The sequence below is a fragment of the Rhizoctonia solani genome, chromosome 16 (assembly GCF_016906535.1).
Source record: "Rhizoctonia solani chromosome 16, complete sequence".
NCBI lineage: Eukaryota > Fungi > Basidiomycota > Agaricomycetes > Cantharellales > Ceratobasidiaceae > Rhizoctonia > Rhizoctonia solani.
The window spans coordinates 3488564-3509630 of record NC_057385.1 but is presented as its reverse complement, the minus strand read 5'-3'; the positions used below and the strand labels follow the sequence as shown (position 1 = coordinate 3509630).

Below are 21067 nucleotides of genomic sequence, written 5' to 3'. Positions count from 1 at the left end.
TGATTATTTTTGATGAGCAATGGGTATACATCATTTTGCTATCTAGATACTCGCACAAATACATATGTCATTGGCTAATTGGTGTACGTAGGACTTTCATAGGACCAAGGTATGTCCTAATCGCTTGCCTTATGTAACTAATACATGCAATACGCAATTGCTTTGTGTCAGAGAGTTGACTGACGGCTCCCAACTGGGTTCCCGACCCCTGCCAACACCTACTGAAATAGCCGAACCTTGAAAAATCCAACCTACGGAAATATTCCGACCCCCCCGAAGACGACAAAGGTCCGACCCCTGGGAAAGTCCGCCCCCCCCCCCAGGCCAAAAGTCCGACCCCGGGACATTGCAAGAGTCCGACCCCCAGGTGAAAGTCCGGCCCTTAGCAAAGACCGACCCCCAGGCAAAGACCAACCCTTGAGCGGAGATCCGACCCCGGAGGACGACAGAAATCCGACCCTCTAATGGAAATCCGACCCCGGCGAGAGTCCGACCCCAGAAGAAGACAAGGATCCGGACCCCACCAGAGGCCGGACTTTCACATCCGTACCCCGACCGTGCATACCTACCTCCGGTAGGGTACGGATTCCCGGGCATCCGACCCCCAGGGTCGGACTATCCGTAACTTTTGGGTACACGGTGTTTATTTATTTCTTACATATCTTGTTACATATTGATTCCTATCATATCCATCCATGTGCGGTTCTCTGCCACCCCAAGCCCACGGTTGCAGTCTTGGGTGACCTGGCCAATGCCCTAGGCCGCCTGGGGGCGGACATGGCTCCCTCTTTTGTATCCTGTACAGAACCCACATCACTTACATAGTGACCAGAGCATGGGTCAAGTTGCTTGTCTGTTGCCTCTAAAGACGTTGTGATGAGTGCAAGTATGTTTGCATCAATAAGTGACATATCAGGCTGACCGCCACTACGGATCAAATCTTCAAGTGTGTCCTCATCGACCCCAGCAAAAGGAATTTGGCCGGTATATATCTCCCAAATGGTTATTCCAAGCGAATATAAATCTTCAGCCACAGTCAATGGTCTGGGATTGCCGCTAAGCAAGGCTGGGGCCGCATATTGCGGTGTAAAACCTCGTGGAAGCATGCTGCTACCTTTCTTAGTCGCTTCTGCAAAGTCACAAAAGCGGAGAGACCCATCAGAGCAGCGCAAGATATTGGATGGTTTTATGTCGCCATGAATCAGGCCCTTTGAATGAGTATATGATACTAGCAAGCATGTCTTGGCTATCAGCTCCAGCCTCTCTTGTCGAGTAAGCTGTGGGCATATTGTTTGAGTCCCGAACTGGCCAGCTGATTCCGTAATAGTCTTTTGCGCGGAGTAATGAACCCGCAGATTGTACCGCGGTCGAATACCCTGCCTAGGGGAATGACTGAGCAATCCTCCGCAAGGAGCATCATCCGTAGCTCGTGCGCCACGAGAGAAGAGCGCCCCGGGACTAACTTGACAAAATAGGTGTTATGAAGGATTCCAAAGCTACGTTCGGAGGAAACGAACAACGGCTGGAGGCCGGAGAGCTCGGTGAGGTTCTTGTCCATTGGCCAAGCGCCAGCGGGGTCCTCGATGGATCGTTGGGCGGAGGGGGCTCAGACATTGATGAAGCCTCGACTGATGTCTGGTTAGTTCAATTTCAGCTCATGGGACCAAAATTGCTCCAGCACCGTACCGGTTCTTTTTACAGTATCAGTAAAGAAACACAAGTAGCGTTGTTGCTGGTCTGCAATAGGGTGTAGTTAAAAACTCCAGAAAGGTTTATCACACGTTTCTAACATCACGTGTTTGTAATTTTTTTTAAAAAAAAACATTTCCATATAAAAACAATACGGGAGCTACATGCGAACTAGGCAAACCACTCACAGAACCGGAACCAAACCATGAGAGCTACAACACACGGCACAGAGCAGAGAGGCACGAGAAAGAAACAGAGGAGAAGACGAGAAACAAACGAGAACGTAGCACGGTCAGAGAAAGGAAAATTAAGGTTGCGTGGCGACGTACAGGTGGCTTAAGGCCTAACTCGGGGTAGAGGCCGTAAGGGCGGGAGTGAAATGGCGGCCTTAGGGGCGTATCTACTACATTTTTTGAGCGGCTGCCTGCGGGCCTCCTCGTCTTCTGCCTATGCCCGTCCTGGCAATGAACTTTGCGACTGCTTGGAGACCTGCAAGGGAGCCAAACAGTGTGGGATCGTTAATGTTGGTGGAAAACTCACTAAGTATCCCCCTGTGTCCCGCCGTAGCGGGACAGGAGGTGGTTAAATGATAGATGGTCTCGTCCGATTCCCCGCAAGCGCACCTGGGGTCGACGTCATGGTGAAATTGAGCGTGGTATTCTCCGTAGTGGATCCGTGCCCTGTGAGGAATTGCACAAGGCGGCACTTGAGGTCCCTGCCTAAGTTGCTGGTATTGAATATCGGGTGTAGCTTGAGAGCAGGTGGGCGGGGGATGTAGTATCTCGAGTTGATTCTGGACTCTGAATGTTCACGCCATTCTTTTTTCCATGAACGTACGGTCTTGAGGGCTGCTTGTTCTCTTGCCCATGTGATTGTGCCATTGAATATTGGGATCGGAGTCACTCTAGCTCCTTCGTTAGCCAATCGGTCCGCTCTTTGTTGCCTTCGACTCTGTTGTGCCCGGGCGTCTAGGTGATGTGTATAGATCGTTCTGGATGTCCTTCGATGAATGCCTTGGCGGCAAGAACAAATACTCTGGACGCATATTGGCACGGGTGTCTGGAGAGGTGGCTATAGTTTTTCACTGTCGGTAATAGTAATGCTGGCTGTCAGCCTCCATCGTCAGCCGATGACGCGCTTTGTACAAGCTCATTTGGACGCTGCATGACAGCGTATTCGCGGCTTCCAATCAGCATTTTAAAACGCTTGATGCAAGCCGATTTTGTCCCTTTTAGCGTCCTCGATTTTCAGCGCCTGAGGCCCGCGTCACGATACGCTTGCTCACCGCGTATATTAAGCTCTAAGCAACCGTTTGAGAAATTGGGTAGATGCCGATCAGACGCTGTCCCAAAGGTAGTTTTCTCGCAATCAATATAGTATATGCATTATTTCGCTGTATATGGACTAATGATATTTTGGGCTAGCGTAATTGAAAAAGAAATGAAGAAAGAAAAAATTAGAGGGAATCGCGACCAATCATAATGGATGCGTAAATGCTGACTACTTCTTGGCCTTTTGCTTCCGATTCTGATAGAAAAGATATTAGTTTATTTGTGGGCGTTCACGTAGCAGAAAGATATATACCTTAGGCTTACTGGACTTGTTAGCTGACGCTATATCTGACGCGGCTAGCCCATCGAGCTTGGCTAGCTTAGTGGTTGGCACGTACGGTAGCTGGACCGTAGCTAGCTGGCGCTAAGCACGGGTTATCACGTAGCCGACTACTTTGCCGCAAGGGAGTTGAGGTGGCTGGATCCGGCTGCAACTAATATTGGTAAAATACTTGATACAGAAGCAACGTACTTACCGCATCAAGGTTCTTTTCGAGGGGGCGTCGTCCTGGGATTGTTGGCAGCCGCGCCTGAATAAACGGTGAGCGCAATTCACCTTAAGTAGACGGAATAAACGTACTCCCAGCACCATTCGGGCCCTCTTGGGCAACAATTGATTAGTGGTACTAATAGATGGCGCTGACCCGGTGATTAGCTCATCTCCCCGTTTACGCTTGGTGTTCTTGATCTGCGGGCCAGTTGGTTGAGCGAGCATTGACTTGGGGTCTATGGCGCTGGTGGGATCGGTTACGTTATCAGCCAGAATGTGCCGCTTGAATTGTGACCGGTAGTCGTACTAAACGTGTTGGCTTGGTTGCAACTTGCTTCCCTTTCTTCTTTTCTTTTCTTGCCTTCTTCTGCGCCTTGTTCTTTGCTAGTAACGCTAAAACCATTATTTTGACCTCTTCGCTTACATCTTCACCCAAATAGATCTTGTTGCTGTCTGAATTGTCTTCCGAGTCCCCGAGCTGCAACTCTGGCCATGAAATGGCGTGACTAGAGGAGACGACATGTCAATATTGACCGGGACATGCACCTCTGCGGCTGAAAAAAGGTCCCTGGTCAGGCCCAAATGTCCCTGGGTTGGCCAGCTTGGGGATCCAATCACTGGAAGCAAGTCATTGGAAACCAGGTTAGAAACCATGGATGGGGGGGTTGAGATGATAGTAGAGCCTGAACTTGGGTTGGTGACCATATCCAGGGGCAGTGAAGCACACATAGAAGTAAGGGACCCAAGATGTTCATCTCCATCAGGTAAGTTGTTGTAATCATTGTATATAATAGCGTTGTCTTGACTTGAAGCCCCTTGCAGGCTTGTTCCAGCAACCACAACAGACAAATGTAGAGCTGCCTGCAACAGTAATTGTGGATCAGGGTCATGTGTTGCCTGTGGCTCAAGTGGCAAAAGCGCAGGCATGAGCATGGATGTGGACATGGACAGGCATGGGCATAGACACAAGGTCAAGCCTAGGCCTTGGTTGCACATGCACCTGCATTGGAGTAGGCCTTAGTGTGGGAGTGGGAGTGGGAGTGGGAGTGGGAGTGGGAGTGGGAGTGGGAGTGGGAGTGGGAGTGGGAGTGGGAGTGGGAGTGGGAGTGGGGTGGGAGTGGGAGTGGGAGTGGGAGTGGGAGTGGGAGTGGGAGTGGGAGTGGGAGTGGGTGGGAGTGGGAGTGGGAGTGGGAGTGGGAGTGGGAGTGGGAGTGGGAGCAGGTGCAGGAGCAGGCGTGGGTGTGGGCATGGGTGTGGGCGCAGGTGTGGGCATGTGTGTCTGTCTGTCTGCATCTGCGTCTGCAATCCCAATGGGTTGGATTAGTGCCATCAGGATAATTTTAGTGGTAGATGAGTTGTTAACATACCCTTCTTGCCCTTTTGGATGCCCCAATTGTCCTGCTATCCCTACAAGCACTGTCAGAAGAGCTCTTAAGTACCATCCAAATCACTTGACAATACAGCCAATCTGGGTCAGAGGTGTTTTGGAGCTTGGGCCATTCCTCATTGAGCTAAAGAAGCAAGGTTCAGAACTCAAACAAAGTGAGAGATGGCACCCAATCTTTGAGATGGTCCTTGTAACAGCTCCTGGCAATTGTTTTGTCATACATTTGGAGACATCCAAGTTTTCCCCAATAATACATTTGCATGCCCTCTGGAATAATCCATTGTGTCATTTTCTGAGCAAGTAAGACAAGAGAAACATACCCAAAAAGCCCCTTTCTCTGTTTTGGTGATCCCAAGTACTGCAGGGAGGTCAACCTTCTTACCTGGACTTGTGCACACCCAATTCAGATTGAAGTTTGGGCAAGTTGCTACAGAGGTGTGCCTGAGCAAGTACAAGTAAGGTATATTTGGTTACTTACTATCTATAAGGTTGTTGTTACCATCCCTGTTTGCACCATTTGTACCATTTGCACTGTTTGTGCCATTTGTACCAATGTTGCTGTTGCTACTGTTCTCAGTAGTCATAGCATTTGCCTGGATTTCCAAATTGTTCTGATTTGGTGGCTTGGCTCCAGTAGTTGTTGGTAGCACAGATGAAGTTGTTGATGGTGAACCTGTAGCCATGTGGACTTAAACTGGGTGAACAGCAATGCTTGGATTACTATATTTGGGCAAAGACATACCGGCAATCTGTTGTTGGAGCAGTTGAGCCTGCTGCATTATGTTGGTATATGCTGTCTGTAAATTGAATATGGACATGCTGGCTATGAATAACAATGTTGAATAATACTGTGAGGTTGTGGTGAAACTCAACAAGACTAGGAACCAACAAACCAACATGTAAAAGCAAAAACAAGCTGAGAGACCCTGTGCTGAAAGAAAGCTGTCAACAAGCATCTGGACCAATGTACCAAACAAACCACGCAGTTACATTTGAGCTGTTGGCCTAATAATATACCTGTCCTGCAATTGACTGTTGCCAGGATCTGGGACCCAGAAGGAAACTCAACCCAAGCCTCAATGCCTGCATGTGCTACACATATCCCATATGTAAAAATATTTCAATGCAATAACTAACAAATGCACAATTGTGGGAATTGTTTAGTCACAAGTAACCAGGGTCCACCCATAAGCACCACATTAGCAAACCATGGTATCAATGACACCAACCCAACCAATGAAAAATGATTGGGGGGACTTATACAGCTCTAAGAGCTTATTAGGGCCTTAGAACTGGGAAAGGCAGTCCCCATTCCCCCATGGCTCCTGGAGCATCTAGGAACTGCAGGCAACCAAAGGCCCCTAAGGCTTTGGTTGTTGTAGATACTTAGTTGGTTGTTGTAGGTAGCCTCCTCACCGCCTTACACAGTTTCTCTTGCTAGTCCATACAGCTGCAAGCACCTGCTGCCTCAATGCCCCTTAAGGATGTCTAGGATGCTTGGCACTTACCAAGCCAAGATGCCATGCCAAGGGTGCCTAGATAAGAAACACACTTCTGTGCAGTCTGCAGCACACTTCTCATTTTGTATCTTACTTCTTTCTCCCATGTCTTATCAATCTGTATTTAGTGATTCTTGTGTATATATACAGCAGGAAAATTGCTTGGAGACACCAAGTTGATTTTACCTTGTCTACTCATCAGACAGGTTACAGAAGTCCAGCCAGTAGTTCAGGGCCTTAAGCCTTTTTACTAACAGTAGTCACTTGGGCCTTACAGCCCTTCACTTGTCAGTAGTATAGCTCATCACTGGCCTTAGGCCTCTTACCATTGTAGATACATACTCCCATGCTGCCTTAAGCAGTTTTCTCAGTAGATAGCCTTACTTAGTCAGCAGTGTCCTGTAGTAGTACAGCCACAAGCATCTGCCACTAGCAAATAGTCCCCCTTACAGTGTGGTTATGACAGGTCACAACAGTGGATGTGTGTTACCCCCTCACAATATATACCTTTGGAATTGCACAACTTTTCTGATTTATAGTATTTTTACAGAATCTTTATCTTTTAATTTTTGATCACATGACCTCAGTGCTTATTATGCTGAGATGCCATGCCAAGATGCCATGCCAAGGGCGCTTACTATAAATCCATGCTTCTGCGCAGCCTGCAGCACACTTCTCCTCCTTCTTTTCTCACAAGCACAGACCACATGTAGATAGCTCCCCTTACTATATTTACAGCAGGAGAATTGCTTGGAGACCCCAAGTCAATTTTACCTTGCCTCTCATCTCAGACAGGTCCCAGCACTCTATGGGGCCCCAAAAATCTTGGGAGTGCTCTGGGACTTGCTATTGTTGACAAGCATTCCAGAGTGTTTGGTATGAGACTGGGAAGTGCTTGTGGAGTGCTCCCAAGTGCTCACCAAGCAATCCAGATCTGTTGGATCCTAACAAGGAGGCTCCCAAAACCAGAGCACTTCAGAGCTCCTGTGTTTTTGGGGCCCCATAGAGTAGCCAGCTAAGTAACTGGACCTTCAGAAGTACCCCACTCATGTCACATCAGTAGTCTACCCACTCCTCACTGGCCTAAGGCCCCTTGCCATCAACAGTAGTTAGTTAGTAGTTGCCTTAAGCAACTTAGATAGAAGTAGATAGCCTAGTTAGTTGTTTGTCACTGTTTAGTACAGCCTCAAGCACCTGCCACTAGCAAGTACCTGTTAAGAGTTGTGTAAGTACAGAAGTAAGAAAGAATTACTATATACAAAATGTATATGGGAATAGCCAGTAACAAGTATTAAGAATTAGAATATATGCACAGAATATATGCACAATATATGCTAGGTTATCAGGAATGAACAACTCCTAACAAATAGTCTAGCAACTATGAAGTGCAGGTGGTTGGTTATGTATAGTACCTTGAACTAATGTTACTTAAGGTCTCTGGGATACACTGAGCAGCAAAAGTATTGCAGGTCAGGAGAGGTCAAATGTTAATCTCCATTGCTGAGCAGCCAATCAGTGAATCCAATCCAAATTATACTGACATATGTGGCCATTGTAACACTATGTTTTAGCACAGAATTTTACAAATCCATCAAGAACTAAGGTCACAACCCCACTTTTGCTGTAATGCAACCTGCAAAACTTTTGCAAATTGTGTTATGCATCTTAAAAATCTGCACATAACTGATTATGCAGTTCAGTATAAGTCCTGGTTTTTTGCACACACATTCTCAGTTATATGGGCCATTGCTGGACAGAGTATCAGCTTGTTTCACCCATTAGGGACTGTGTAACAGAACTGTCTTCTCAGGGCCAGTAAAAGAAACTCAAAATTGCAGTTGCATTGCACTCAAGCCACTGTGTGGGCTGGAAATGCTTTGGGGTATTTCAGGAGACTGCTGGTACCCAGTGAAACAGTTTCCATGACATTCCCACACCTGGGACTGGTAATATAAGAGATTGAAGTGGGTTAGGCTGTATGAGCTGAAAATTGAAATGCCACTCATAAGCCAGAATCCAAGCCAAATGACATATGACTTCTAGCAGTAGTAGACACAGGTCAAGGGTATGCTGAGATTGATTATCTAGGGCAGCAGTGATGTGTACACAAAGATAGCATGCAGTACACACAGAGATTGCAGCCAATAGGTGGGGTCTCAAATTGAACATGTTCTAACTCTGAGATTGTGAATTGGAAGAGGTTCAAACTCATACAGTAGAAGGTATCTCTAAGACAGACCTGATGATGAGAAATTGGTTGCTTCCTGATTGACAATCTCAGAGTTAGGACATGTTCAATTTGTGTTGTACACCACTGTAAGGTGGGTACTTGCTAATAGGGCAGGTGCTTAAGGCTGTACTATACAGTTAATGCGTATGTAATCTACTCAAAAGGCTATACTAATGTTGCTTAAGGCAACCTACTGGTAACTACTGGCACAATGGGGCCCAAGGCCTAGGAGGTGTGGTAGGTGTAATAAAGGGGTAAGTGGTTACTACTGATGGGGGCCAGCTTACTTAGCTGGCTGGATACCTTCTCTGATGGATAAGAGACAAGGTAAAATTGACTTGGTGTTCCCAAGCAATTTTCCTGCTGTATATATAATCATAAGGGCGCTATCTACATGGTCTGTGCAAGTGAGAAAAGAAGTACATGGATGAAATGAGAAGCATGCTGCAGGCTGTGCAGAAGTGTGGATTTCTCCTGGGCGCTCTTGGCACAGCATCTCAGTGCGGCATCTTGGCATGATAAGCGCCAAGGTCATGTGACTAGAAAACATAAGATATAGAGTTCATAAAAAATAGTAACAATATCAGAAAAATTGTCCAAATTCAGTGGTATAGGTAAGGAGGTTGTAACAATTTGAGACCCCACCTATTGGCTGCAATCTCTGTGTGTACTGCATGATCTTTGTGTACACATCACTGCTGCCCTAGATAATCAATCTCAGCATACCCTTGACCTGTGTCTACTACTGCTAGAAGTCATATGTCATTTGGCTTGGATTCTGGCTTATGAGTGGCATTTCAATTTTCAGCTCATACAGCCTAACCCACTTCAATCTCTTATATTACCAGTCCCAGGTGTGGGAATGTCATGGAAACTGTTTCACTGGGTACCAGCAGTCTCCTGAAATACCCCAAAGCATTTCCAGCCCACACAGTGGCTTGAGTGCAATGCAACTGCAATTTTGAGTTTCTTTTACTGGCCCTGAGAAGACAGTTCTGTTACACAGTCCCTAATGGGTGAAACAAGCTGATACTCTGTCCAGCAATGGCCCATATAACTGAGAATGTGTGTGCAAAAAACCAGGACTTATACTGAACTGCATAATCAGTTATGTGCAGATTTTTAAGATGCATAACACAATTTGCAAAAGTTTTGCAGGTTGCATTACAGCAAAAGTGGGGTTGTGACCTTAGTTCTTGATGGATTTGTAAAATTCTGTGCTAAAACATAGTGTTACAATGGCCACATATGTCAGTATAATTTGGATTGGATTCACTGATTGGCTGCTCAGCAATGGAGATTAACATTTGACCTCTCCTGACCTGCAATACTTTTGCTGCTCAGTGTATCACTCAATCACAACAATCCTTGCAGTATTGTTGCACTATACTCAATGTTGGACTCAACAACTGTCATGGTCAAGGGGTACAGGGTTGCAGTAAGCACACTAATAGGTTACCCTGTGTCTGTTGGCACTGGCCTATGGTCTTAGTGCACCATATAACCTCCTATGCTATTTACAGTGAGTCAATCACTAAAGTAAATGCGCAGATAAGCTGTTAAAGGCTTGTGTGTATATGTCAATATATAAGAGTAAAAGTAGGATGCATTAGAAGCGTCTTCACAGGGTCCTTTTATACCCTGAGAAGGCGCACAAACAAGTATATACATGATTGATACCAAGAGGGGGTACAGGAGGTACATGTGGCAACTGAAACACTTGAGGGAGCCGATACCTTGGTACATAGTAAACAAACAACAGATCCTAATATTTGCCCCAAGGCATTATTTACCTGTGTGGGTCCTTAGATGTCCCAAGGCTAAGTGTTTCATCCTTGGAGTAAACAGTCCCAAAGGTAGGATACCTCTGCATTGGGTACTTACAGTAAATGGGGCATAACTCTACCAAATGTTGTCCGTTTTGGGAGTTTGACCCAGCGTTCTGGAGCGCGCAAACATGCGCACCTAAGCGCAAGCGATTCGGCAGTTGGGATGCCCGGGTGGAGAGAAAAGGCGCATTTAGTGCGTCGGCGCTTAAGGGCTGATTAAGCGCCGGAGCACTTGCCTATGCGACAGGGGGGACCCTGAATATTTCTGTGTGTAGCCACAGATAGAATCTTGAATAATAAATACTACAAACAAGAGAAATATTACTTGCTACTGTTTATCTACTCAGCTGAATTTATATATATTTAAATGAGTGAGAAAACAGCATATATGCAAAAGACATTCGTATTAAGGGTATTCCTGAGGTTTGTAGGTTTTGTAAAGGTCACTATTGGATAGAGGGACCTTGAAAACCTTAGTTCGCATCTTTATCTCACTTATTTACTGTAAGATTACTAGTGTAAAATAAAATAAGTACAGATTAAAGAAGAAATGTCATATCCATAACATATCCCCCCCAATCTGGACTTATCCTATCAAGAGATGGCTTCCTGATCAAAAGTTTGATGCTAATTGATTATACTCCTTGAAATAGGAATTAAATTCCTTTACTTCATTTGCTAAGTCTTAAAGTCAGAGCCATGGGCGCTTAAGGCTTAGTCACCCGCTCTGAGTCTACAGCTGGTGCAAGGTATTTACTTGTTGTATTATTACAGGGTCAAATCCGAGGCTTTTGACTTAGTTAAAAGTGCTATCAATATCTATCGGATCGTGGCTATCGATCGGTACTAAGTGTGGTGGGACGTTCACACGGATAAGGGTTGAATTCTTAGCGACGATTATTTAGACGAGTCAAAAACAATCGGATTCGCGAGTAGAGTATTAATGGTCGCAGAATACAGGAAAGAGGTGCTAAAAGCACGGATTGGAAGTTACAAGGCTGAAGGAGACACTGACTACTAGTTAGAGGCTACAGGACGAGTTTGAATGACATGGTTAGCGTTGATTTTGATTCCTCCGCCAATGTCGAAGTCCATATCCCCTTCGGTCCTTAAGTCGCGGGCGCGAACCTCGTGCCAATGGTCTTCCCATGAAAACGGAGGCGTGTGCTGCTGCAGTACGGAGGGCCACTCAGGAGGTCCCAGGTCGGCGACGGCTGAGGTTCTCCTGGCCATTCCCAAACAGATTTGACGAAGTCGGCGCTGAAGGACGGGGGTGCGGGATCGGCGTCCTGTACAACGGCCACTTGCGCAAGCTGCTCGGTAAGAGCGTTGACGTCAAGCTTGTAATTGCTGCTGTTGGGAGGTGCAGGGTACTCGCCTGCATTGCTTGCGGCGTGTAAGGGCTCGAACTCCGGCGCAGTGAATGAATCGCCGTATTGCTGTCCCAGCCATTGGATTCCGTGGGACTCAGGGATGACCGGAGGCTCGATTCCCCAAGCGGCGTAGTTGAAGATCTGTTCCGCAAATTCTTCCAACGCAGGCGGCGAAGAAACTTCAGTGGGCGGCGTAAGCGGGCCCAAGGACTCATTGTCGGCGTCGTAGTCGTTGATAGGGAATCCTGTGACACATATCCTTGTATATTTAGTGCACATATAATTCTATGCCAATCCTGCTTACCCGCGTCTGATAAATTGTCTTCAGAGCTATCAATGACAGGGTGCCCATGTAGACGACACCAGAAGCGTGTGCTGATACGCAAGCAGGGGAACCACGAATGTACCCAACATGGGCCATGTTGCTGTAATGGTTCTGCTTGGTAGCATTAATAATGATGGAAAGCGCGTTGAGACAGATGACATAGAAATTGTTGTGGTGGACTTGGCGCTGTAATTCATGGAAGGTGTCAAAAGGGAAGTGGTAGAGATTGCAAGTGAAGCAGATAGGACGAGGGGTATGGGAAGTTGATCTTTCTAGCTTAGAGGCATAATAAATTGCCCCAAGGATCATGGCAATTCCATCCTGTGGGTTGAACAGCATCCCCAAAGACCTGGAGAGCATGGTAGTAGGCCCCATGGAGAGCATGGGCAAGGTCAACACCTAGGAACCACTGGGGAGGGTGATCATCAGCCATGAGGAACACCTCAACATCTGGCATAGCATGAATGCGCCGCTCCAGAGGGTCAGGATGGTTCTCTGAGTAAGGTGAAGGGTGATCATTGTGGCGGTTAGCATAAATGTAGTATAAGTTGCGGACATGATTAGCCTCAATAATACCTGTCTCAGGGGAGAGAGGCACATCATTGCAATAGGTGGTGAAGATGGGGAAGCAGTAGAAGCTTTGAGCAAAAGACATATTGATAGAGTACTGAGTAGACGTATTCAGTGTGAGTGGGATGGCAATAGAGGAGTTGAGTGATAGCATTTATACAAAATCCATCCTCCATAAGATAGGTTTGACTTAGAGATTTGAACATTGAGTGTTGTTATTTCCTATTCTGGAGGATATGACCGGTTTAGTTACACCTGTGGTACATGGAAGAAGCCATGTGGAGCTTAGAACTCCTTCTTCTTCTTGTGATTGGGATGGATAGTGGAGCTAGAGGTTCGCTTCCATTCTTTGATTACTTCTGGAGCATTCCTTAATTCTTTCTCTGTCCTCCATCTATCATGTTCTGAGCTGTACCCAAGCCAACGGATTTTGTACTGCCTAATTCCTTGTTGCCTTTCTTTATTGTCCTTTCTTCTACTATCCTTTCCACCTCATATTCAGGCATCTGTTGGAAGTCTTCTCTAGGTATATTCTGAGTGGGTCGGCTTCCAAACTCTGGGGGTGATGCCTTGTAAGATTCCAAGTGTGCTATGTTAATGATTGGGTGTATGCGATAGCTAGCAGGTAATCTTATCCTATATGCTACTGGTGATATGCTTTCCATGACTTCAAATGGTCCTTCATAACGCATATTTAGCTTATTCCCTTTCCCTGACTGATGTTTGAGTAAGTTTAAGGAATGGGGATTGATTAAGACTAAATCTCCTGGCTCAAAGGTAACATGTGTCTTGTCAGAATTATAGTATTTCTGTTGATAATTCTGAGCTACTTTGAGAGCGTCCTTAGCTAATGATCGTGCTAATTCCATGGATTCCTTGAATTCTTCAGCTGTTTGACTTTCTTGGGCTGGTCTTGGAATGTTCTCAGAAGTGAGAGCCAGTAAGTCGGCTGATGTTAGAGGCTGGAATCCGCGGAGTAGGAAGGCTGGTGTCTGTTGTGTGGATGTATGCACACTTGTATTGTATGAGTGCGCAAATCCTGATAGAAGCTTACTCCAATTGTCCTTAGCTGGGTTAGTGAATACTCTAATAGCCACTTCTGTAGTTTGATTAAGTATCTCTGTTTGTCCATCACTCTGAGGATGATGTGCAGTGGTGCTGCCGAATTCCTAACATACTAACTAAGTGACCCCAAAAGGCTCCTGTCCATCTAGCATCTCTATCAGTGATTACTTGCCGAGGTAAACCATAGTGACACCATATGTGATCATGGAACAGTTGCGCTGTTTGTACTTCATCTATCTGAGTAGTACATGGGATGAAATGTCCATACTTAGTTAGTTTGTCCACAATAACTAGGATAGCGTTGTAGTTGTTACTTGGTGGAAGATCCATGATGAAGTCCATTGATACTACTTCAAAGGGTTGCTGTGGAATAGGTAAAGGTTGAAGGAATCCTCTGGGTCCATGCCGTCGATGTCCTGCTTTCTGACAGATATCACAAGTGTGTACATACTTCTGAATGCTTCTAGCCATCTTAGGCCAATAGTAAACAGAAGCAATTCGATGATATGTCTTAGCATAACCAGCATGTGCTCCTTGATTGAGGTTATCATGATTTTCCTTCAAAATATCTACTTGTAGATCCCTAGGTACACATAGCCAATACTTTTCCTGGGAATCTATAAAGTAGATCAATCCATTATCTCCTATCTGGTATTGATGGAAGGGTGGATTGAGTGGATTGTGGTGCGACTTGAACTCTTCCATCACTTGCTTAAAATGGGAGTCCTTCTTGTATGCTTCTATGAACCTTGTGATTTCTTCTGAGTTTATTGATATTTCCACAGAGTATGAGGTAGTTGTTTGATAAGATATAGCTTCTGCCGGTGTGGGTATCCACTTCTTGATGGGCTTCTGGCTATTTCCAATTTTGTAACTCTGGGTGAATGCGCTTGCAACTCTAAGAAGTTTCTCTTCAAAACGTTCATTTATCTCCTTGTAGAGGTTTCTTAATGGGTCTTCCTCCATATTGAGCTTGAGTGGAGTTGATTGATCTGCCAGAGGGCTGGTATGATATGGGGTTCTCCTCCTAAGTCTTGAGATAGGATCTGCATTGTCATGTACTCTTCCTGCGCGGTGCACAATCTGCATTCCTGGGTAGGCTGAGAATACTAAGCCCCATGTCATGAGTCTTCTGTTGACATTATTGTAAGTCTTGCTCCAAGTGAGAGCGGCGTGATCTGTGATAGCAACAAATTCAGCTCCTTCCAAGTATACCTGAAATTTCACAAGTGCTTCCTTGAGGGCTAATGCTTTGCGCTCTGTTGGGGAGTAGTTTCTTTCTGCTTCTTTTAGAATCCTTGACCAATAAGCAATGACTTGCTCCACTTGTACAGTTGTTTCTTCAAAGTCTTGCTTATCCCATGTATCCCCCCCAGTCACGTCGTCTCTCTGCTTGGAAGCAGGAATTGTCATTCTGGGAACTGGGTTTCCTTTATCATATTCCCCCCTTAAGTACTTGTATGCCTTTGTCCCTTTTAAGTCTTTTATCTTGATGATTGGACTTGCTGTAATATTCCTCCAAGGCCATAGTCGCATGCATCTGTATATAATCTGTAAGGTTTTCCAATAATAGGATAAGCCATTACTGGAGCAGATGCAAGGGCCTCTTTAGCAAGTTCAAACGCTTGTTGTTCCTTTTCCTCCCAAGACCAAGCTGTTCCTTTCTTGAGAAGCTTGAACAAAGGCGCTACAATCCATGAGTAGAAGGGAATATAGCTAGAGAAATAAGTCATCATCCCTAGGAAAGTCTGTAAGTAGGAACATTTTTAGGGGGTTCCAACTCTAAGATAGCATCAACTTTTTCCTTATGGGTTGATAGACCTAATCTTGATACCTTCTGTCCTAGCAATAGTAGTGATTGGTATCCAATGTGACATTTCTTTGGAGATAGGGTGATTTCAGCTTCTTCAATAGCTCCTAAGACTTGATCTAAGTGATTGCAATGGTCTTCAAACTCAACACTATAGATCACTATGTCATCAATATATACTAGGGCAAATTGCCATAGAAATCTTGAAAGTATCCTATTCATGACACGCTGGAACTCTGCTGGTCCATTCCTATATCCAAAGAGTAGTTTGGTAGGTTGCCAATGGCCGTTGTGACATCTGAAAGCAAGTTTCTCTCTGTCTTCCTCCTTAATGGTTAGCTGAGTGAAACCAGCTAGCGCATCTAAGGTAGTAAGCCATTGAGATCCTTCCAAGGCATGCAAGATGTCAGTTTGTTTTGGTAAGGGATACTCATCTGGTACAGCTACTTCATTGAGACGTCTGTAATCCACACATAGTCTGGGTTTACTGTTGCGATAGACTACTATGACAGGAAATCCCCAAGCACTCTTGGATGGCTCAATGACTCCAAGTTTAAGCCATTCCTCAATCTGCTTGTCAATGACTTCTCTTTTAGCTGGAGAAGCATGGTAAGGGGTTAGAGATATTTCTTTAGTTCCTGGCCTTAGTCTAATTTCCAGTTGAGTGTTATGAGTACCAAGTCTACCATCTAATCCAAAGGCTAACTCATGCTTGCGCAAGACTTTTTCTAGTTTAGCCCTTTGATTAGGAGTGAGATGTTCTGAGAAATTAACTTCTTGAAGAATCTATCTGAAGGGACAGGTTCTGGGTCAGGTACTTCAGCAGTCTTGGTCCTCCTTCAGGCGACTTCATTAATTCCTCTTCTTGTGCAGTAGGCTTTTCTTCAGCTTTCCTCTGCACCATGGCTTGTACTAAGGTAGCATACTTGATAATGCTGTCTTTTTCTTCCTTAGTAATGTCCTTTTTTTGCAAGGTATTCATTGGGATCATGCATATATCCAAGAATTTCTCCTCCTTGCAATCTTAAAGGATGTTCTGATAGGTTAGAAACCTGAATCTTAGGATTGTTCCTATCTATCAGGCAGTCTGTTATTGCAAACAGATGTTCTTCTTGTCGATGGGAATTGAAAGATCTGTCCATAAAACCAGAGGCTTGACCTTCCTTCCATATTGTCTTGACTTTGATGAGCTTGATGGTATGCGCTGGGATAGTAACTGTCTCATAGACTTTTACTTTGACAGTATTGGGAGGTAATTTCCTATGTTGGAGTCGCTTCTTGTAGGCTTTCTTAGAGATCTTGATTTTCTCAGAATTCTTGATGAATCCTTGCGCAACTTCAACCATAAAGGTATTACCTTGTTGGTCAATTCTTGGGCTGGAATCTGATTCTTCCACAGGAATAGAACGTCCTGTATCCCCAAAAACTATCCTTGTTCCTTCTCCATTCCTAACTAATGACAGTTGATACTGAGATGCAAAGTCTGTTCCTAAGATAAAAGGTGTGTTCATGTTAGGAACTATGTAGGCTTCTACAATCATTTTAACTAATCCTTGTTCAGTATCAAAGATGATAGGAAGGGAAATATACTGTGATAAGCTACTATTCCCAGTAACTTGAATTAACTTGAGTTTTTGTCCAATGCGCACTCTAGGTGATGGATCTAGAGTTTTAAGTATTGACTCATTAATGAGAGTGATCTCTGATCCTGAGTCAAAGGTGATGCGCTTCTTAGGTCCATTATTTGTCTGAAGCCAACCTTTGATGATGGTGGCTTTAGATCCAAAGAAAGCAGTTCCTGGTGGTCTTGACATTAATCGCTTGAGAGTGATTTCTTCTCCATTTTGGCAATAGCTGTATGACTACTAGCCATTTTCAGTTTCTTATTAAGGCTCTTCCTAGTGGGGAGCTTGGGTTGTACATATCCAGAGAATACAGATGAATCAGATTCCTTACTGCCCTGGTCAGCAGAGTTAGTACCCTGGCTGACAGTGGTCCCCTCCAGACCATGCTGTTCCTCCTGGGATCCAGAGCTGGGCTTAGCGCTGGAGGTAGAGACAGCTAATGACTGAAGGGGCTTATGAAAATCCTGCTCTTCCTCAGAAACAGACTCTTCTCCTTCAGTGTCATATTCTGTTTCATCAAGGTAGGCTTCATCACAGAGATCTTCATAAGCTTCCTGTGCTTCCCATTCATCATCATCTGCTTGTGCCATATGTGATTGCACAAATCTGGAGTTCTTCTTGGCATGCTTACAGTCTCTATCCCAGTGCATCATACTTCCACAGTGTCTACAAGGTCTAGCTTTCTTGTCTTTAGGAGTTTTACCTTTAGATACTGTAGAGTCATCCTTAGGGTATTTTGGTGGAGGATTATTTTGATGCCATCCTACTGGTTTAGATCCTGCTAAGTGTGAGCGCGCACTTGGCCTAGAGTGCCTGTTTCCTTCTAGTCTCTTGAGAGTAGATTGCATCTGGTGTAGTTGACGCTGTATGTCAGAGTTATGAGAAGAATCTTTTCCCAAAAGGTCCTCCTCATGCCATGCAATCTTGTCAAGGAAGTCTTCCCAAGTGACTATTCTTGAGGTGTCTATATGCGTGGTCCAGGACTTAGGAGCACCATTCATGATTTCAAAGATTAATTCAGAGTCAGTCCAGTCACTGACAATAGTGAGAGCTTCCATCTTCCTGATGACATAGTCTTCTGGGTCTCTTCTGAATGATCTTTATCCCTGAACCTGATGCGCATGGCTTCATTCTTGCTTCTGTTCAGGAAGGTCCTATTCATGAAGTGGATAGTGATAGCTTGCCTAAGTGCTGGCCAATCTTCAGTTATAATTCGCCTATAGTCCTTATCTAATGCATTGAACCATCTAAGAGCTCTTCCTGTGAACCTGAGAGGAATCTGCTGTCCAAGCTGAATTCTAGTGTAGCTACTATACTCAGCTATGTTGTTGATGGATGTCATCCAGCGCACAGCTTCTTAGTGTCTCCATCCCACTCTGGGATTATGTCAGGTTTCAGCTTAGTATCAAAATGTACAGGAGCTGGATTGAAAGGTCTAGCTCTAGCTGCATTTGCTTGAGCATATGGTTCATTTCCTGGGTCTTCTGGGTCGTTGGGAGGTCCTCCTCCATTCCTTCTAGGTGGGTTGTTCCTTCTTCTACCAGAGTTATCAAAATCTCCCTCATCGCTATCATATGGTGGGTCATTTCCTCCTCCTCCTTCAGCTAAGGGAGCTAGTCTATCTCTAAGTTGATCCCTAGGAGGTGGATCATTAAACAGCTCACTAAACCTTCTAGAGGAGACCATACGTCCTACAATATGAGGAGGTAACCTAGTCCTGTCAATGGGTGGTGCTGGAGGTACTTGAAGTTGTGGGACAGGTGCTAGTAGAGGGGCTAAGAAGTTTCCTCTCCTACTCATATTGCTTCTTCTCTAGTAGCTGGTGCTGGCTGCTCCTGTAAGTAAGGTAAATTGGTATGGATACTTAGAGGAGTTCTTCTTGATTCAGGAGAGGAGGTAGGTCTCCTGTGGGCACTTTCAGCTAGTCTAGAGGAGCGCTCTTCTGGGATTGTAGATACTCTGGTAAAGGATTCAGCTGGTATAGCTGGTCTTCCTGAGGATCGCCGATTTGCTCCCAAGGAAGATCTGCGATTATAAAGTCAGCATGTGGAGGTGGATCTCTAAGAGGAATACTTGGGCCTGCAAGGCTAACTCTTCTAGCAGCGTTGCTTAAAGGTGGATTATAAGGTATATTCCTAACATTATCCTCTTCTACTTGGCTCCTAATCCTGGGAGTAGATTGTGCTACTGGAATTTGTATGGTGTGTGTAGCAGCACTTGAGACAGAAGTAATAGAATCAGCAGGAGTAGCTGGGGCTATTAGTTCTGGGGCTACTTGGTCTCTTCCAGTTGATGATTCAGAAGAACTTAAGCCATCTATACTTCCATCTGAAAGATTGTTGATGTAGTCTTCAAGGGCTTGTATATTGAAAGGAGGTATAGCTGAAGGTTGTGCAATAGGAACACTTGCATTACCTCTAGGTGATGATGGTAAGGTTTCTTCTGAACTAGTGGAAGGGACTATAGTGGGTCTAGGAGTAGGTGGTCTAGGTCCTAGAGATCTAGCAGCTTCTCTCCTAAGTCTCTCAGTCCTTTCTAAGGTAGGTGGGACTTGTAATGTTACATGGGGTGACTCTTCTGGTATTCTTCCTAAGGGTATAGATCTAGAGGAAGAAGTAGCAATAGAGCTAGGAGGTGATGGTAAAGGTTCTGAGGGAATAAGTGTGGTTCCATTATCAGGTCCTAAATACCTAGGTTGCATAGTAACAGTAAGAGAGGCTTTGGATGAATGAAGACTACTAGGAGGTTGTCCTGGAGGAGTGCTACTGGAGGTGTGCAGGGTTACAGTTGGAGGAGAAACTTGAGGATCTGGAAGTAAAGGACTAGCAATAGTAACTTGACTAGTGGGTTTGATAAGACTCCTTAGTAAGTTTTCTTGAGCCGCCTCCTGTGGAGTGACAGAAGAGGCTCTAGAACTTTTGGGCACTAACAGGGTCATATCTTGCTTAAGTTGTAGAGTCCTATCCCTAAGGTGTTCTTGTCCAGGTTCTACCTCACTGAGATGTCCTGCTGAGATGACTGGGGAAGGTGGCCAGTCTGAAGTTGTCTACCAAGGATCTCATACAGCTTCTGAATGAAACGCTCCATCTGGTCCCTATAAGTGACTGCAGCTACCTCAAAGGAATGAGAGGTGAATAACAGTCATGTTCTGGCCATTCAGGAATGGGCAATAGTCCTCCATGTCATAGACGCTATGAACAGTTCTCTTGATTAGTTTATTCAGGTCTATGTGTAACTTACCATATTCAGGCCAATGGTTGATTTCTTGAGCAGGAATAACTTGGTAGTAATGCAACATGTAGGTCTAAAGGTTACTACAGTATCTAGTAGTTTGAAGTAGTGAGAAGCCCATTGCTCACAAGAAGGTGAGGGGTAGCGATTCTCATGGCTGGAGGTATCTCCACATGATAGAATACTCTTCCTAGCTGCCTGTAGACTTTCCTAAAACTATTAGCTTGAGGGTTCTTCCTGCACCAAGAGGTCATTTGGGTACAGTCAGGCTGATAGTTGAATTCTCCTGGAGATTCTTCATTTAAAGGGTATAAGGTAGTGGAAGGAGAATAGGGTAGGTACTTCTGGATTGCTGGGTCATTAGTAAAAGACCTATCATTAGGATCCAGTAAGGCAGCTTGAGTTTCCCTATGCTTAGATATGTGGGCTTCAGAAGTCTTTCCTTTAGATCTCTTAAGCTCATGAGAGTTCATAGGCTCAGAGGGCTGAGGTTTACTAGAGGAAGGTTCCAACATCTCTATATCAGGGAGTCCAAATACAGGTATCATCCTCTGGAAGGTAGCTGAGCTAGCCTTATGACCAAAAGGTGAAGGTTCCTTATAGAAGAACTTGG

At 45.0% G+C, this 21067-nt stretch overlaps 6 protein-coding genes across 6 annotated transcripts; all 6 read right to left on the bottom strand.

The window, feature by feature from the left end:
* Positions 1–683: 683 nt before the first annotated feature.
* Positions 684–5676, bottom strand: RhiXN_02382 (RNase H domain-containing protein; the record flags this gene model as incomplete). The annotated part of the gene is made up of 14 exons (XM_043322201.1): positions 684–1462; positions 1518–1628; positions 2313–2657; positions 3493–3550; positions 3601–3746; positions 3818–3894; positions 3943–4016; positions 4057–4407; positions 4511–4809; positions 4878–4908; positions 4962–5021; positions 5218–5324; positions 5376–5570; positions 5640–5676. The coding sequence occupies 14 exons, from the start codon at positions 5674–5676 to the stop codon at positions 684–686; spliced, it is 2670 nt and encodes an 889-aa protein (XP_043188024.1).
* Positions 5677–11564: 5888 nt separating this feature from the next.
* Positions 11565–12808, bottom strand: RhiXN_02381 (uncharacterized protein; the record flags this gene model as incomplete). Its single annotated transcript, XM_043322200.1, has 4 exons — positions 11565–12073; positions 12133–12138; positions 12192–12339; positions 12503–12808. The coding sequence occupies 4 exons, from the start codon at positions 12806–12808 to the stop codon at positions 11565–11567; spliced, it is 969 nt and encodes a 322-aa protein (XP_043188023.1).
* Positions 12809–13094: 286 nt separating this feature from the next.
* On the bottom strand, positions 13095–15201 carry RhiXN_02380 (Retrovirus-related Pol polyprotein from transposon; the record flags this gene model as incomplete). The annotated part of the gene is made up of 2 exons (XM_043322199.1): positions 13095–13892; positions 13957–15201. 2 exons carry the CDS (start codon positions 15199–15201, stop codon positions 13095–13097), a joined length of 2043 nt encoding a protein of 680 aa, XP_043188022.1.
* A 71-nt stretch (positions 15202–15272) lies between these two features.
* Positions 15273–16502, bottom strand: RhiXN_02379 (Retrovirus-related Pol polyprotein from transposon; the record flags this gene model as incomplete). The annotated part of the gene is made up of 3 exons (XM_043322198.1): positions 15273–15536; positions 15587–16320; positions 16373–16502. The coding sequence occupies 3 exons, from the start codon at positions 16500–16502 to the stop codon at positions 15273–15275; spliced, it is 1128 nt and encodes a 375-aa protein (XP_043188021.1).
* A 46-nt stretch (positions 16503–16548) lies between these two features.
* On the bottom strand, positions 16549–18909 carry RhiXN_02378 (uncharacterized protein; the record flags this gene model as incomplete). Its single annotated transcript, XM_043322197.1, has 4 exons — positions 16549–17460; positions 17520–18285; positions 18336–18521; positions 18575–18909. 4 exons carry the CDS (start codon positions 18907–18909, stop codon positions 16549–16551), a joined length of 2199 nt encoding a protein of 732 aa, XP_043188020.1.
* A 235-nt stretch (positions 18910–19144) lies between these two features.
* RhiXN_02377 (Retrovirus-related Pol polyprotein from transposon) lies at positions 19145–21002 on the bottom strand (the record flags this gene model as incomplete). The annotated part of the gene is made up of 3 exons (XM_043322196.1): positions 19145–20269; positions 20363–20527; positions 20583–21002. 3 exons carry the CDS (start codon positions 21000–21002, stop codon positions 19145–19147), a joined length of 1710 nt encoding a protein of 569 aa, XP_043188019.1.
* Between the last annotated feature and the right edge of the window lie 65 nt (positions 21003–21067).